The sequence below is a fragment of the Bos grunniens genome, chromosome 19 (genome assembly GCF_055505025.1).
Source record: "Bos grunniens cultivar Pamir isolate PY7600 chromosome 19, Bosgru_T2T1.0, whole genome shotgun sequence".
NCBI lineage: Eukaryota > Metazoa > Chordata > Mammalia > Artiodactyla > Bovidae > Bos > Bos grunniens.
Genome location: NC_141183.1, coordinates 15247174 through 15264283, shown reverse-complemented (window position 1 = coordinate 15264283; position 17110 = coordinate 15247174). Strand labels below are relative to the sequence as shown.

At 58.3% G+C, this 17110-nt stretch overlaps 1 protein-coding gene across 2 annotated transcripts in view; it reads right to left on the bottom strand.

The window, feature by feature from the left end:
- SCN4A (sodium voltage-gated channel alpha subunit 4) overlaps positions 1-17110 on the bottom strand; it is a 53604-nt gene continuing 36494 nt past the window's right edge. The window contains exons 15-25 of one of the 2 annotated variants that reach the window (XM_086356965.1): positions 11647-12135; positions 9898-10030; positions 9097-9251; positions 8405-8578; positions 8181-8303; positions 6468-6746; positions 6128-6181; positions 5787-5924; positions 5158-5262; positions 4271-4541; positions 1-3249 (exon numbers count right to left, since the gene is read on the bottom strand). In XM_086356965.1, coding sequence (XP_086213091.1) covers positions 2024-3249; positions 4271-4541; positions 5158-5262; positions 5787-5924; positions 6128-6181; positions 6468-6746; positions 8181-8303; positions 8405-8578; positions 9097-9251; positions 9898-10030; positions 11647-12135 — 3147 coding nt within the window. In that variant the 3' untranslated portion in view covers positions 1-2023. The remainder of the gene's footprint in view (positions 3250-4270; positions 4542-5157; positions 5263-5786; positions 5925-6127; positions 6182-6467; positions 6747-8180; positions 8304-8404; positions 8579-9096; positions 9252-9897; positions 10031-11646; positions 12136-17110) is intronic. The other variant, XM_086356966.1, reaches the window with a different exon arrangement.

Here is a 17110-nt window from a genome sequence, read left to right as displayed (position 1 = left end):
TCCGAGGCACCGGGAGGTTTATTATAAGAACTGTACAAAGGAGCCTTCTGCTGGCCTGGCTTGGGCCTGTTCCCACCCGGACGAGGTGCAATGGCTGTGGGTCTGCAGGGGGAGGAGGCCTGGACCCTATTCAGCCACGCTGGCTCTGTACCCGGCCCAGTGGAGAGAGTTCAGTCCAACAGAGGCTGAGGCTCTGGGGCCACACTCATCCGGCCCCAAGGAGGAGGAAGGAAAGGACACAGGCAGGGTGCTGGTCAGAGAAGAGGCTGACCCCTGGAGGAACTTCTGAAGAAAGAGCCGGAACTGCTGCAGGAAGAGATGGAAGAAGCAGGGGCCTCCTTCCAGAGAGGACCCAGGCGGGGCCAGGGAGCGGGGCTGGGCAGTGGGTGTGAGGAAGAGAAGCAGAGAAGGCAGAAGGGTGCCCTCACGGCCATGAAAGAAAGAAATGTCCGGGCAGAGTGGGGCAGACAGAAAGGAAGGCTCCGGCCTGTGGGCGTGCACACAAGCAAACACACACACACATGTTGTTTGGAGGTTTTGCTGCTTCCTGAGTTTTAATCAAACTGTTCACGAGAAACAAGAAGAAAAAGAAGAGGAACTAAGTGCAGTGGGGGTGGGGTGGGGGGCTCAGTGTGCAAACCTTACCACGTGTGTTCACACTCACATACACACTCACAGCACAAGGACACTTCCACGGACTGGCCGACAGAGAAGACACACGCATACCCACTGGTTAAGCACTCCAGGGCACGCTGACACACACACACACAGATATACACATAGACAGATGCATATGCAGGTTCTATGGGACACAGTGGTTCACAGACGCACACGCACACACACACAGGTGAGTAAATCCAGTGACCCCGAGCTGGTGTCTCACCCCCTCCTCCAAGCTCGGCCTCTGTCTATTCACGAGAGCCCAGATCGGTGGTGCCAACAGAAGCATCGCACAGCTTCCAGTGGCCAGAAGTTGGACGCTTGGGCCTGAGCCAGGTGAGCAGTTCCCACCTCAGTGTTGAAATCTCGAACGTGAGCTCAGCTAGAACATTCTTAGGACCACTTTGAGGAGGGGGGGAAGGATGATGCAAGAGGAAGAGAAGGGTGTGGCGGGGGGTGAGGAGGGGACCCTGGGGCTAGGGAGGCTGCCAGGAGCCCAAGTGGTGGATGGAGGAGGAAGACGGGAATCTTCTTCCCAAGCCCCAGGGTCCCCGACCCCACCCGAGATCTGGGTGCTCAGTTCAAGGAAGCCCCCAGTGTAGTAATACACTGGTGGGATCCAACCCCTGCTACCCACCCCATCGTGCTTTCTAGAAAAAGATAATTCCCAAGGGGAATCTTCCCTTCTGCTCTTCTCCCAGGGGCCAGCCAGGGAGCCGGAGGGCCTGGGCAATGGATGAACCGGGAAAGGATTCAGGGGCCACAACCCACCCAATGTCTCAGCATCCAGTGGCCTCCCCACCACCCACCCACCACCGGGTATATGGAGCCATTTCTGAACCAGGGATGTTTTCCTTCTGAGAATTCCTGAGCAGGCAGGGTGAGCCGCATCCCAGAGGCTGGACAGGGTGGCAGGCCCTGGGCTCAGGTCTGCTCCCACTGAGGTGAAGACTTCCTTGTCCCAGAGGGAGCTGGAGGCCTGAGCCACTGCCTGCAGAGAGGTCAGTAGCCCTTAAGACTCTGGGGGCAGGAGGGCAGCCAATCCCTCCATCACAGGCCGGCTCCTCCCGAGTGGGGAGCAGAGACTCTGATGTTCTGACCTCCCCCGGGGCTGTGAGGAGGGCAGCAGGGCCCACGAGGAGGTGAGAGCAACTTGAATGTGAATATCGCGGAGGCAGTGGCCTCAGCCCAGACTGGAGACTTCAGGTACAATTCCCCCCTTCCATGGCCTGGGTGACAGCCCAGCATGGACAAAGCCTGTCCCCACCAGGGAGCTGGGTCAGTCCCGGACGCACAGCCCTAGCTCCCTCAGCGGCAGGCACCAAGGGGGTGCTTCGGGGCTGTGCCACCTCACCACCACTTGCTAGACGAGAGACTCTTTGACCCCTGGGCGCACCGTCTGCCCCAGGGGTGGGGCGGGAGGGAGGGGTGCGTCAGAGGGGCTGATGGGCCTGAGCCCCATGGCAGGTCCGGGGTCCCCTGTGGAGCCCCTCTCCTCCTCTTTGCTCGGCACACCGCTGTTCCCGTTGTCGGGGCCGTACATCTTGCTCATGGTGTCAGCGATCAGCCCCTCCTTCTCGGGGGCCCCGTCCCTGCCGCCGTCATGGTTGTGGCGGTACATGTAAGAGGCCTGCTTCATGGAGCGCTGCAGCAGATGCCGGCGGTAGGCCCTCTGGATCTTGATGGCGCACACTTCTTCGTGCTTCCTCTTGAGGGTGGTGGTGATGGGCTCATAGGAGACCTTGGAGGGGTTGGCGGCCATGAACTTCTCCTCCATGGTCTCCTTGAGGGCGTCCATCTCCCCGGAGTCACCCAGGACCTCTTTGGTCAGGGCAAAGAGGATGTCCAGGCAGTGGATCTTGTCCCCCGGCACCATGGGCAGGTCCATCGTGATGAGCTTGATCTTGTTGGGCTTGGCGATCCTCAGCGGCTCCTGCAGGGTGTCCACGAAGTCGGAGAGGCGGCTGTAGTCGATGAACTGCGTGGCGTCGGGGTCGAACTTCTCCCATGTCTCGTAGAACATCTCAAAGTCATCCTCCCCAAGAGGCTCGCTGCTCTCCTCCGTGGCCACGTTGAAGTTCTCCAGGATGATGGCGATGTACATGTTGACCACGATGAGGAAGGAAATGATGATGTAGCTGCAGAAGAAGCAGATGCCGATGGAGGGGTTGCCACAGTCGCCCCGGATGCTGGTGCCCGGGTTCTCCAGGTTGGGGTCACAGTCAGGGGGCCCGCTGTTGAGGATGGGGTTGAGGAGCCCATCCCAGCCGGCCGACGTGGTGATCTCGAAGAGGCAGATGATGCTGTTGCCAAAGGTCTCAAAGTTAAACATGTCGTCGATGCCCGACTCCTTCTTGACGTAGGCGAAGTTGGACATGCCGAAGATGGAGTAGATGAACATGACCAGGAAGAGGAGGAGGCCGATGTTGAAGAGGGCGGGCAGCGACATCATGAGCGCGAAGAGCAGCGTCCGGATGCCCTTGGCCCCGCGGATCAGCCGCAGGACCCGCCCGATCCTCGCCAGGCGGATCACACGGAACAGCGTGGGTGACACGAAGTATTTCTGGATCAGGTCGGAGAGCGCCAGGCCTGCAAGGGAGGAAGCCTCGAGGAAGCACTGCTGCCCTGGGGGTGGGCGGCAGGGTCGGGGAGCAGGGGGAAGGTGCAGCTCCTTGGGGCATGCAGTGCTGGGCTCGTCTACCCCAGGAAGGAGCAGTAGAAATTCATCGCTCAGTGCACAGCCTGAGTGCCCTGACCCATTAGACTCTCCCAGGGCTCTTGGGGTCCTGGGCTCCATCTCTGCCCTGACGCAGCCCAGTGGAGGTGGGATGTGCCAAAGTGGATGGGGGGGTGGGTAAGGCCCATTGCCAAGGCTGTTCACAGATGCCATGGATGAGAGTGAGGGGGAGAACAGCTCTGGGTGTGTGATGATGGGCATGTCGCCTACCTGGTTTGTGACTCAGTTTCCTCATCTGTAAGATGGAGATGACAACAGTCCCAGTCTCAGGACATTTGTTAGGAACAGTTACTAATTACACAGCTAATACTGTGAAGTGCATGGCCTAGTTCAGGCCAACTGTAAGTGATGGATAAATGACAGCTAGTTACTGTCATAATTACACACACCTCTCCTGTGCGTAAGGCTGCTAGATCCATCTTCTTTTTTTAGTTTATTTATTCGGCTGTGATGGGTCTTCGTTGCAACATGTGGGATCTTTAGTTGTGGCATGTGGGATCTAGTTCCCTGACCAGGGATCGAACCTGGGGCCCCTGCATCAGGAGTGCAGAGTCTTAGCCACAGGGCCACCAGGAAAGTCCTGGAACCATCTTCTTATGTCTTTACCAAAGCACATTGGGACCTGAACGTGCATCTTCAGGTCAGGTGAATGCTTCTGGAGCTGTACTCGTGTATGCACAGGTAACAGGCTGCCTGGGAACCCACCGTCTGTGCTTCTGTGCATTTAGTGTAGACACCGGGTGCAAATGCATGTGTGTGTGTGTCTGTGTGTGTGTAAAAGCATACCAAGTGCATGAGCAGGTGTGCGTGTGGACATGAGGAGGGCGACCCCGGGCCTTCCCGAACGACTCAGCCCAGCCCGGCCCTGCTCACCCACAATGGACAGGATGACGACCACAAAGTCGAAGATATTCCAGCCGACGGTGAAGTAGTACTGGCGCAGGGCCAGCATCTTGAGCACGCACTCGCCCGTGAAGATGATGATGAAGACCATGTTGATGTTGTACAGGATGTCCACCTTGAGCTGGCTCTGGTCGTCCGTCTCCACCATCATGGTGACCATGTTGAGGCAAATGAGGATCATGATGGTGATGTCGAACGCCTGCTTGGTCACCAGGTCGTACACCATGCCCTGGACCTTGTTCTGCAGCAGGGGTGGGGGTGTGGGCGGCGGTCAGAGCAGGACACGCACCGGCAGGAGAGGCGAGAGGACACGACACAGGAGTGTGGGGGTGGGGAGGCGAGAGAGAGAGAACGAAGGCGTCAGGGCCGGGGCCTCGGGAGGCGGGGAGACCCATGGAGACGGGCCACTCTGTGGGGTCTGTGGGCCTCCTTCCTCTCTCTGGGAACTTCTTCCCGAGTTAAGGGCCCTCAGCAACCCCTCCTCCTTCTCCCGAAGTGGCTGCTCACTGGGGGAGCTGTCTGGACATCCTCTTCCTCCCCTCTCCAGGGGCCCTTGCCCCCAGAGGCCACCAGCTAAGGAGCTGAATGGACGCTGGGGGCACTGGGCGGGTTAGGCAAGGGGTAAACCAGTGACTGGAGTTTGTCAGGCTGCTCTTGCTTGCACATGAAGTGTGGCGTTATGGAGAGGTGCCCCTCCCAGCAGGTGGGCACAACCTTCCTGCAGGGGGCCCCAGCCTCACACCAGGGACACAGCCTGGTGGGCAGAGAGCAGCCTGCCTTCTGCATCCCCCGCACAGGGCCCCCTTGGGCAGGAGCCTTATATGGGCTGTAGCGGGAGGGGCCCAGAGGGCTGGTACCTGGGGCCGGGGAATTGGCTTCTGAGGCTTCTTGGAGCCAAGCTTCTTCATGGCGTTATAGTATTTCTTCTGTTCCTCTGTCATGAAGATGTCTTTCCCTCCAAAGTACAATGGGATGGGGCCCGTAAGGTTGGAGAGTCCCCCTTCTCAGCTTCCAGGACTTCTCTACCTCAAACATCTGTGTAAAGCCCTCCCCCATCCCAGCAGGGGGGCCTGGTGGGAAGAGGGAAGGAGACCTGCTTAGAGGGCCAGAGATGGGGGTTGAAGGAGGCAGGGAAGGGGGACGGAAGGGTCCAGAGAAAGGGGGGCAGGTAACAGACAGAGGGAAGGGGCCAGCACAGCCCTCATGGCCCATTTTGGGCCACCTTCCATCAGTATTTCACTGGGTCCTCAGAATGAGCCGGCAAAGCAGGCAGCATGAGCCTCATTTTGTACAGAAGGAAACCAAGGTTCACACTGGCCCCGTCACTAGTTCAAGGTCACCTGGTGGGATCGGAACCCAGGCTCTGCCTCGATCGGGTGCGCGGACAGTGTTTGTGAACATACGAAAGGAGGAGTGGACAAAGCGGGTGTGAGGAGGGAGCCCAGCGCAGGGAGAACCCAGGGGGGAAGGCGGGCTAGATACTCATCTTCTTCTTCTGCTGGTTGAAGTTGTCGATGATGACGCCAATGAAGAGGTTGAGGGTGAAGAAGGAGCCGAAGATGATGAAGATGACGAAATAGAGGTACATGTAGAGGTTCACCTCATACTGCGGCTGCTCTTCCTTCTGCAGCAGTCACAGGACAGGGGCGGGTATGCGGGGTGGGCTGGGGGCACACGCTGCCTGCTCCCTGTCCCACTGTGGGCCCACCCACCCCTGTAGGCAGTGGGGTCTCGGGGGCTCCTGAGGAGGCGGCGTGGGGTGGGGATGGATCTGAGTCCTCTCCCCTGGCTCACTCACCAGCCCACATTTCGGGGACCCCCACTCACCTCCCGGGAGTCCACGGCAGCATACATGATGTCCATCCAGCCCTTGAAGGTGGCCTGCGAGAGTGTGGTTGGGTGTGAGGGGAGGGGCTGCTAGCTGCTTCCACCATCCATGAGTTTCCCTCCCTGCCCACCCCAGAAGCTGCCTGCTCCGAGTCCCACTGGGCAGGCATCAAGTACAGACCATCAAAATACAGACAGGTATGGACACGACCTCTGGGTCCTCCAGCCCTGGAGGCAGGTGGGAGGTTCCCTAACGAGGAGTGGCCGTGGGCTCAGTCCCAGTGAGATTCCAGGGGCGTCTCCACCCCTGCCTCATGCAGGGGCCGCATGTCACACTCACCACCTGCAAGAGCGAGAGGTAGCCGAGGCCCACGTTGTCGTAGTTGACCTTGACGTTGAGCCAGCGGACCTGGCCCGTGTGCATCAGGCTCTCGCACTCGGACTTGTTGTTGACCTCGGTGATGTCGAATCTCTCGGAGGTGGTGGTGTTGATGCAGTAGTAGAACTTGCCGGCAAACAGGTTGACGCCCATGATGCTGAAGATGAGCCAGAAGATGAGGCAGACGAGCAGCACGTTCATGATGGAGGGGATGGCTCCCAGGAGGGCATTCACCACCACCTGGGGGCCGGGGGTGGGGAGGAGGGAGTCACAGCCAGATCCCCTCCCAGGCAGCAGGGTAGGGGGCATCACCCAGACTCCTCTGGGAGAGGACTCCCCACCCACACCAACCAAGGGACCAGGCAGGGAAGGCTTCCTGGAGGAGGGCTGATCTGAATGAACCCAGGCCTGCAGGAGAAGTCTACTGGGCTTTTTGTGGGGGTGGGGGATGGTGGGAGCAGGGAGCAGGGGTAGGGGGTTGCCGGCCTGCTGGCTGAAGAGGGCTCTCTGCTTCGCTGGAGCCAACAGCCCAGGGTGGGGAGCTGGGCTTCTCTGGAAGCAGCCCGGCCATGGGTCACCAGGCAGGAGACAAACACTCTTTCCTCGGCCCCCATAGGAAACTCAGTCCCCGTGACCTGGCCCCCGGCTCATCTGCTCACAGGATTAGAGACAAAGACCCAGAAAAGAACGGAGCCTGTGAAGCAGCAGGAACCTTGGGGACTGGAGCTCTGTGCCCAGCCAGCCCTGGCCACACAGGCCAACCTCATTGTTTCCGGCTGAGCTGAATCTGAGAATTAATCTGTTTTCAAGGAGAAGTGGTTTCATGACCTCCAGACAAAGTGAGTGGTGTAAGCCCGGTGATGCCCAGGGCAATTCTATTCCTGGCTGGGGCATCAACCAGCTGTGTGGCCATGGCCAGGTCATTTTCCCCCAGTGGGGAGGGGTCCCTGGCTGGGCCGGGCTCTTGTATGGGAGACCCCAGGCTGAGTGCCCTGCTGATCTGCAATCATCTGCTTCATGGAAGTCTGTCCCCGCCAGAGTAGGCCTTGCTCTTAACAGAACCCCTACTTCCAGCCTTAGCCGGGGAAGTCCCCTTGGTCTTGCCTGAACCCTGTATTTACCTGTCACTTCCGCCCTTAGCGGCCTGAGGGAAGGATGGGCAGGCTCGGAGCCCTGGGGGGCCCCAGTCTGAGGCTGGGGAGAGTCACCTATAAACCCACAGACCTTTCCTTCCTCTCCTGCCTGGGTGCCCTCAGGCCCCTCCTGGGAGTGGCTGCGGCCTCTGCTGCCCCCTAGTGGTGGCAGAGAGGAGTGAAGGAGGGGGCTGCGGGCAGGAACCGGCACCTGGGCTGGTGTGTGGGGGTGCCTTTTGTTGTTGTTGTTGTCGCTCAGTCACTCAGTCGTATCCGACTCTTTGCAACCGCATGCACGGTAGCCCACCAGGCTCGTCTGTCCTCCCGGAGTTTGCTCAAATTCATGTCCATTGAGTCAGTGATGCTATCTAACCATCTCATCCTCTGCCACCTGCTTCTCCTTTTGCCATCAGTTGCCTGGGGGACCCCCAAACCTTGACTCCCGGTGGTGGCCAGAGTACAGACATGCCCCCAGCCCCCTTCCAAGCTGTGGCTGCTCCCCCAATCCTTAGCCCTACTCACAGTCCCCCTCGACACCCACCCTCATGCCCTCGAATCGAGACAGTGCCCTCAGGGGGCGCAGGGCCCGCAGCGTCCGCAGGGATTTGATGGGTCCCAGCTCCGAGTAGCCCAGCCAGTTGGCCACCAGGCTGATGATGGAGACCTGCAAACGGGAGGGCAGGTGGTCAGGGAGTGCGGGGCCTTGGTCCCAAGGAGGGCCTCTGGAGCTGGCGGCGGGGCTGGGCGGGAGTGGGGCGGACTCACGTCCACGATGAGGAAGTCGAGCCAGCACCAGGCATTGGTGAAGTACACCTTGAAGCCGTAGGCCACCCACTTGAGTAGCATCTCCAGGATGAAGATGTAGGTGAAGACCTTGTCGGCGTACTCCAGGATGGTGCGGATGACTCGCCGCTGCTCAATGTGGATGTCCTCGAAGGCCTGGGGGCACCAGCAGGCGGGTGGCCAGGGCCCGGAGGCTGGGGCAGCAGCCACGTCCCTACAGCTGCTGGTTCCCAGGGGTCTGGCACTGGGGTTAGATGCGGGGGCAGACTCCCCGCACCCATCGTGGGGGTGAGCGGGGGAGTTCCTGGAGGGGGGAAGCCCCTCAGCTCCCCTTCCCCAGACCTAATGATAGGAATGTTCACTAACCTGCAGGGGGTTTGCTGTGACACAGGCTGGCCCCCCCACCCCATATTCCCTTCCCACCTGCTCCCTGGTCGGGACCTGTCAGCCAGGGAGGCACACAGGGTCAGAGCCCATCTGCCTCTTTGTGAAAATGAGCACAGTCTGCCACACACCCTGGAAGCACTGGTGAGTTCTTCAGGGCTCTCTCTCTGGGTTCGGGCCTGTCCAGCAAGTGTCCCTCCCATGGTGCGGAAAGGAGGGAGCCCTGGGACAGCCTGCTTCCAGCCTGGCCCCTGCCCCTGCCCATGCCCGGCCCTCAGGGCGGCGCCTACCAAGGCCCCACTGCTGAGCAGGATCATGAAGACAATGAAGGTCTCAAACCAGTTGTGCTCGACGATCTTGAAGCAGGCCCTGCGGAGGGTCCACCACTTCTTCCCTCGACCCTGGGAGATGTCCACGTAGAGGAAGGGAAAGCGCTGCACGCAGGCTAGGGAGGGAGGGCGGCAGGGGCACCCGTCACGGTCAGCCCGTTTCCCCCCCTCCCCTTTCCAGGATATGCCCCCTCCCCACCCTGACTGCATGCAGAGACACGCCAGAGAACAGGGGTGCGGGCCACCCACGCAGGTTCCACGGCTTTCAGCTGTCCCCATCCTCCCCCACGTCCCCCAGGCAGCCTCCACTCTGCACAACCCAAACTCTCTGGGCAAAGAATGTTCCAGAAGGGCCAGGCAGGCCTCTTTCTGGAAGACAAAGCTGAGAAGGACAGCCTTAGAGAAGCCAGTGCTGAGCGCCTGCTTCGTGCCGGCCATACTCAGGGCTCTATGGGGATTCTGTGCAGCAGCCTGTGGGCTGCTGGGACTGTCACCCACGGCACACACGGCAGGGGGCAGAGGGGGCAGGGGCTCAGAAGCATCTGCTCTGACACCCCTTCCTGGGGTCGCATTCTCCCAGGTGCGGAAGGGCAGGGCACCATGGAGGAAGAAGGCCCTGCTGCTTTTGGTGACTCGCCTGTCCCCAGGCCGTCCCCAAGGAGACGGTGAGCTGAGGCTGAGGCTCTCCTCGGGCCCTAGCCTGGCCTGCCGCTTCCGGGGTCTGCCGGGCTGGGGGAGGCACCCCGGCGGGCTGGCCCTCACCCTCGGTGAAGCACTCCTCAGGCTGCTCCCCATCAGGGTTCTCCTCGGCCTGTTCCTCGGGGTCGTCCTCGGGGGGCTTGTAGTCAGCAGTGCTGCAGACGGAGGAGTTCCCATCCAGGGGCTGCAGCGGCTTCTGCGGAGGCCACAGGGTCACGTGGGGCAGAGGGGGTCCAGATGGGAGCCCCGAGGGGAGGGCCCAGAAGGGAGAAGGGGAAGCGGGGGTGGGGGGTGGAGCAGACTCATTCATTCACAGACTCATTCATTCATTCAGCCCTGGATTGTGGAGCCAGCACTGGGGTCTGTGCAGAAGGACCCAGGCCTTGGCCCTATCCTCAGGGCACTTGGATTTGAAGAGGCTCAGAGATGCTGGCTAGAAGGGAAGGGGTCAGGATGGAGCAAGGTCCGAGCCCTCTTACGCTCTGTTCAGCTGAGGAATCCAGGAAGGATGGGGGAATTCAGAAAGAGTGGGGGTAGGGGGCTGGTACTCCAGCCTGGCCAGACCTCCCTCACCTCCTCCTGGCCCAGCCTCCACTCCTCAAGGGGCCCCCTTTATGGCTGGGGTGAGGCCCCTGAAAAGGAAAATGGAGAGGGTCATGGGATGGTGGCGGGGGCAGCTGTCAGAATGGTGGCCAGAAAGGGAGGGCCTGGTGCCCAGTTGACAGAAAGGGAAACTGAGGCACGGGGCATTAGGTCGGGCAGGATGCCCGCTGAGCCACTGGCCCTGCCTATGCCCCCCACTTCTCACCGCCCCTCGGGAGCTGTGCCCGCCCCCTCCAGAGTCCCCAGCACCTTGGCCCGGCTGCTATCCGGCCCTTCTCCACCCCCACTCCTCATACCGAGGTTGGTGCCACGTTTCCAGGGGTATTTATAGCTTGGCAGGCGCTCGGCTCCCTGGTAACTTAGTATGCCACGTATTTGGGGGGAATAAGGAGTCAAGAGCTTTCAGGGCAAAGTTTATTCAGGCTCTGGTGCCTGCTGGGCCCACGCTGCCAGGGTGGGGGTGGTCAGGGGGCCCTGCCCTAGCTTATGTGCTGATCCTTCCCCTGATGGAGCTGGAGGGTGGGTGAGGGGCTCAACCTGAGCTTCTGGGGGCAACCGCCAGGGCCTCCCCAACCCTTACAGGGGAGAGGCAGGGGGAGGCGGTGGGCATCAGGGCTCCAGCTGAGGCTGGGGCCCAGCTTTCCATTTCTTCGGCTCCACCCCACTGGATCCCTGACCCCCTCTCCTCAGTGTCTCCAGCCCAGACCTGGCACTCTGACCCACGCTGGGAAGTTGGGACCGGGTCCCCACCACCACCAGGGGGCGTCTACACAGAAACAGACGATAATAGCAAGAACTTGGTAGCGGCTTCTTAACCCCAGGGCAGGGTTAAGAGAGGCCCCTTGGGTTCCAGCCCTGGATTCAGGCTTCTCAGGTGAGAATATGCTATCTCACAGCGCCACCTGCTGGTGAGAGGGGACCCAGGAGGAGCTGCAGGGCAGGAGTGCAGGGAAAGGCCTGGGGTGTTCAGACAAGTGGAGCGGGTCATAATAATGGTATTTATATGTCACCATTCACAGAGTTGCTCTGCACACAGCATCTCATCTAATGCTCACAGTAACACCACAAGGTAGGTACCATTACCCCACCTTACAGATGGAGAAACTGAGGCTTGGAGAGGCTTTGTGCCATGTTCAAGGTCATACACAAATGTAGAGTCGTCTCTGTCTGACTCCCGAGCCCTGAATCTGGACCTTGCTATGGGCTTACCTTGACATCCTCAGGCTCAGAGAAGGTGTCAGTTTCCTCCTCTGTGGGCATCTCCAGGTCAGACTCCTCGGAGGCGATGGGCACGTGGATGGTCAGGTAGGGGTTGTTGATGAAGTTGAGGTGATCCAACTCGATGCTGGGGGGAGGGCCGTCAGCCAGGCCCACGTGGTTCAGGATGTGGTTGTCCTTCTTGAGGTCCTTGCCATCCTCCTCGGGCGGAGGCTCCTTCTTCTCATCCTCGGGGGCACTTTCTGGAGCCTCTCCGGCCTCCCCATCCTCGCCGATGCTTCCAAGGCTGAGCATGATAACCTTGGGGCTCAGTACCTTGCCATGCAGCAGCCCCACGAGGAAGGCTTTGGCGAAGCCGATGCCCCACGTGATGCGAGCGATGGCAATCTGCAGGTTGTTCATCTCGCCATCCTCGTCCGAGGCCGCCAGGCTGTCGGCACTGAAGGAGCTGAGCAGCAGGGCCAAGAACAGGTTCAAGACCTGGAGAGCAGGAGGTGAGGGGGAGCCTGAGCTTAGCTGCGGGGCCCCGAGGGTGCCCCCTTCAGTCCACATGAGGGTCCTCGGGCCTCCAAGTCAGACCTACCTCTTGGTGGGCATTAAAGAGGAGCATCATCTAAGAGAGGGCTTCCCTGGTAGCTCAGATGGTAAAGAATCTGCCTGCAATGCAGTAGACCTGGGTTTGATCCCTGGGTTGGGAAGATCCCCTGGAGAAGGGAATGGCTACCCACTCCAGTATTCTTGTCTGGAGAATTCCACGGACAGAGGAGCAGGGGGCTTCAGTCCTTGGGGTTGCAAATGGTTGGACACGACTGAGTGACTAAACAGCAGCAGCAGCACCTAACAGAACCCTCAAAACTGCTCTTGGAGCTGAGAAGTGCCACAGTCGTGCCCACTTTACAGATAAGGAGACTGAGGCTTGGGCAGGAGAGGACTCTGCTGACCAAGGCGGAGGCAGGGTTTGAGGAGGCCCACCGGGGGACAGGGACTCTTCCACGACTCTGTCCTCCACTTCCACTGCTAGAGGATGCAGATCAAAAACTAGGGCTCCCGTCTCCAAGCTTCGGGGACTCATTGGGAGCCTATTTTGAGCCTTCTCTTGTCTTGTAAGTGGGACTTCTAATAGTCCACGGGCTCCTGGTACGTGCTCCTGTGTCCTCAGTTGTGTCTGACTCTTTTCAACCCCATGGACTGTAGCCAGCCCGATTCTTCTGGCCGTGGGATTCTCCAGGCAAGAATGCTGGACTGGACTGGGTTGCCATTTCCTCCTCCAGGAGATCTTCCTGACCCAGGGATTGAACCTATGTCTCCTGCGTCTCCTACATTGGCATGTGGATTCTTTACCACTAGTGCCACCTGGAGTTCCCAGGACTCAGACGTACATCCCCGGTTGCTGTGGAAGGACGTCTGATCTACCTCGGCTCACTCCCTTTCCTTCTCCCGGGGTTCCCTGCTCTACTGACACTCATTTCTTATCCCCACTGAAAGGGACGTAAGAGGCTACTGGTCTACCTCCCTCAGCTTTATTTTTTGGCGGATATTTACTGAGCCTCTCCCACTGTGTGCAGGAATGACTGGCCTCAGTTTGCTCCCAGCCTAGAGACAGACATTTGATCAGACAATTACAACGCGGTGGGTTTGCACAAAGTAGAGACTGGGGTTCACAGGCTTTGAAACCATGCCGCTTGGCCTTGAACCCCAAGTGATTAGCTGTGTGTCCAGAGGCAAGTCCTATCGCTGCCCCGTGCCTCGGTTTCCTTATTTGTACAATGGCGATGATTCCAGTACCTACCTCCTCACGTTGTTGTTGTGAGGATTGAAAGGTTGATACAACTAGAGTGCACAGTAGGCACTCAAAACGTGTGGGCTGTTATGTGTGCAGTAATAGAAGGTTTTACACGGTAGTGGGAGGAGTGCGATGAACTCTGAGGCCAGCTCTGCATTTCATGAATGAGGAGCCTGAGTTCTCCCAGAGAGGTGGAGTGACTTGCCTAAAGACACACAGCACATCCAGAACCAGAATCCAGGTTTCCTGTCATTGCACAACTTTGTGTGTGTGTGCGCTCAGTCATATCCAACTCTTTGCAACCCCATGGACTGTAGCCCGCCAGGCTCCTTTATCCATGGGATTGCCCATGCAAAAATACTGGAGTGGGCTGCCATTTCCTACTCCAGGGGATATTCCTGACCTAGAGATCAAACCCAAGTCTCTTGCATCTCCTGCATTGGCAGGTGGATTCTTTACCACTGATGCTACCTGGAAAGCCCTGCACAACTTTGGAGGATATCATTTATTTAGACTACAGTGTGAATGGCCACCCCAGAAGCTGTGCAGTGCAGTGGCCCCGTCTTCCATCAACCCACCTCCCAGGACAGAGGAGGACGGTGCAGCCTGAGGAGGGGGAGGTCCCGGCTCCTGTCAACCAGAGGCAGGTCTTACTCTGGGGGCCTCAGGGTGGGGCTGAGTGTGCGACTGGACACGAAAGAAGTAGGGTCAACTGCACTATGCCGTTTTCTATCGGATTTGAGTATCCCCAGATTTGGGTATCTGCAAGGGGTCTTGAGGGCTTAGAGAAGCCCCCAAGACGAAAAAGAATCTGCCTGCAATGCAGGAGAGCCAGGTTTGATCCCTGAGTTGGGAAGATCTCCTGCAGAAGGGAATGGCTACCCACCCCAGTATTCTTGCCTGGAGAATTCCATGGACAGAGGAGCCTGGTGGGCTACAGTCCAGGGGGTCAACACGACTGAGCAACTAACACACAGGGGGTTTTGGAACCAATTCCCTGAGTGACCAGGGGAGGACCGTACATGTGAATCTGTCTGGCTTTCACCAGTGTCCTCTAAGGTCTTTTTGTCATTGTCTTAACTATCATGTTGACATATCTTTAAAATAATTATAAGCAGGGAGGTTCGAGAGGGAGGGGATATAGATATACTTAAAGCTGATTCACATTGTCATATGGAAGAAACCAATGCAATATTGGAGGAGCAATTATCCTCCAATTAAAAATAAATAAATATGAACTGGAGCAGAAAAATTAAAAAATATATATGTATCTATTATGTATTGTTCATCTTCTCTCTCTGGGGCAATGTGCTGGGGGATTCGCCCATCACCATGCCTTTTGGCTACTGTCCTGCCTTTGCCCCCCCACCACAATGTACTGGTCTGTCTTTCCCTCTCTGGGGGGAGGTGTCCAGTTGCCAGAAACACATCTGAGATGGGAATTAGCTGCTCTCTGGGTCACCAGGGTTTGCACACGGCTCCTGCCTGGGACAGAAATAGCTGCCCCAGGCAAGGCATGGGGGGGTGGGTTAAATTAGGGAAGGGGGATGGACATTAGGTTCCCCAGGAGTGGGCTCTGACGGGAGGGTTCCCTATGACCTGGTCATTTCCTCTTCTTCACCCCCAAGGAAGTACCTGAGTGCCATGGACGCTGGGGGCCTGGGTCCCCACCCTCCCTGGCAGGGTGCCCCATGCCCTCTGGCAGACACTTGCTTCCATGAGGCCTGGGAGGGTGGTAGGCGGGGCTAGTGCCCAAGGAGCTGGCAGCGCGCCTCCCCAGGCCACTCTGCTCCCTTTGAGCAAAGTGGGAGAGCTGCAGAGCTGGGCCTGAGAAGGGTGTCAGGGTGTGTGTGTGTGTGTGTGTGTGTGTGATGGGAGGCGTGGGGGCACATACAGAGGCAGTGCCGTGCAGTGGTTCTGGATTCTGAGACCTGACTCCTTGGGTTCAAATCCTGCACAGGTTACTAAGGAACCCCCCTGAGCCTCTGCTTTCTTGTCTATAAAATAGAGATAAGACAGCACATCCCTGGGGCCTCCCTGGTGGTCTAACGGTTAAGACTCCGAGCTCCCAATTCAAGGGGTCTGGGTTCGATCCTTGGTCAGGGAACTAGGTCCCACATGATCATGATGCAACTAAGAGTTCCCATGCCACAGATCACGCATGCCTCAAGGAAGATGAAAGATCCTGTGTGCCGCAACTGGGGCCCGACACAGACAATTAAAGTTAAATATTATTAAATATTTTAATATTAAAAAAAAACAGAATCCAGCACACACCACATGGAGGCTGGTGAGCATTAAGAGATCAATACCCGGGGACCACCCTGGTGGCTCAGTGGAAAAGAATCCACCTCTCAGTGCAGGAGACATGGGTTCAATCCCTGATCCGGGAAGATCCCATATGCCTCAGAGGGACTAAGCCCATGCACCACAACTATTGAGCCCAGGCTCTAAAGCCCGGGAGCTGCAACTCCTGAGCCTATGTGCCACAGCTATCGAAGCCTGAGTGTCCTACAGCCTGAGCTCTGCAACAAGAGAAGCCTCTGCAATGAGAAGCTCACACGCTGCGACGAAGAGTAGCCCCTGCTCGCCGTAACTAGAGAAAAGCCCTCAGAGTGATGAAGAGCCAGCAAAGCCAAAAATAAATAAATAAATACAATTTTTAAAAAGAGAGAGAATAATATCCGGAAATGCTCCGAATGCTGTATGAGCATGAACAGAGGTCGGCTGTCACCACTGGTACCCTGATGCTAACTCATCGTTAGTATCACTAATGATGATATTGATGCTCTTGCTGTTGAAAGTACGCAGACTCAGTTTCTAGTCCAGGCTCAGTTTCACACTCGCGTGGTTCTGGGCTGTGCCTCCTGGGAGCACAGAGCCAACATTACCTGCCTCATGGGGTTGTCAGGAGCAGTAGGGATAATACACGTAAAGCCCTGGCGCAGGAACCGGCACGTGGCAGGAGCCCAGCGCCTGGCATGTGGCGCCGGTTGACGGCAGGTGTGGAATCTGCCACTGCTCCCTGAATGCCTGTAACCTTTGAGCTCCCCTGGCCTCGTGGGCCAAGCGCTTTGCTGAGCACTTAGGTCGGTTTAATCCTTCCGACCACCAGCAGAGTAGTCACTACCCGCCTCATCCCCATTTTCCAGATGAGAAAAACTGAGGCCAGAGAGAGTGTAAATAACTTGCTCAAAGTTTCCCAGTCAGAAAGCGGCAAGTAGGGGCCTAAAATGGTTTTGAGTTCACATGTACACAGAAACCACTGCGACCCTTACAGTCACTCCCAGGCCGCTTAAACTTGCCCTCACAAACATCTATTCAGAGCCTGCAACCCCGCCATCACGAACCCTGCCCCAAAGTCCTGCTGAGGCGTTCCCTTTACTCTCCCCGCTCCCTAAGACCCCCTCCTTGGAGCAGTCAGCCTGGGTTCTGCTGTCTGGCTGTCGGGACCCCATCCCACCGTCCCCTCCTCAGTTGCGGTGACGCCCCCGGCCGCCGGTCCGCCTCTGCCCGCAGCGGAGCTCAGCGTTATCTGAGAAGCGCTGACGGAGCAGCTCAAGGATTCCACCGGCCTTTGCGGAACGTGGGGACGTGCGTCTTCCCACCCGCTGTTGCCCGGGGTAGCATCGCCCCCGCTCGGGGCAGCCGGGCACAGCTCTCCTGGCAGGG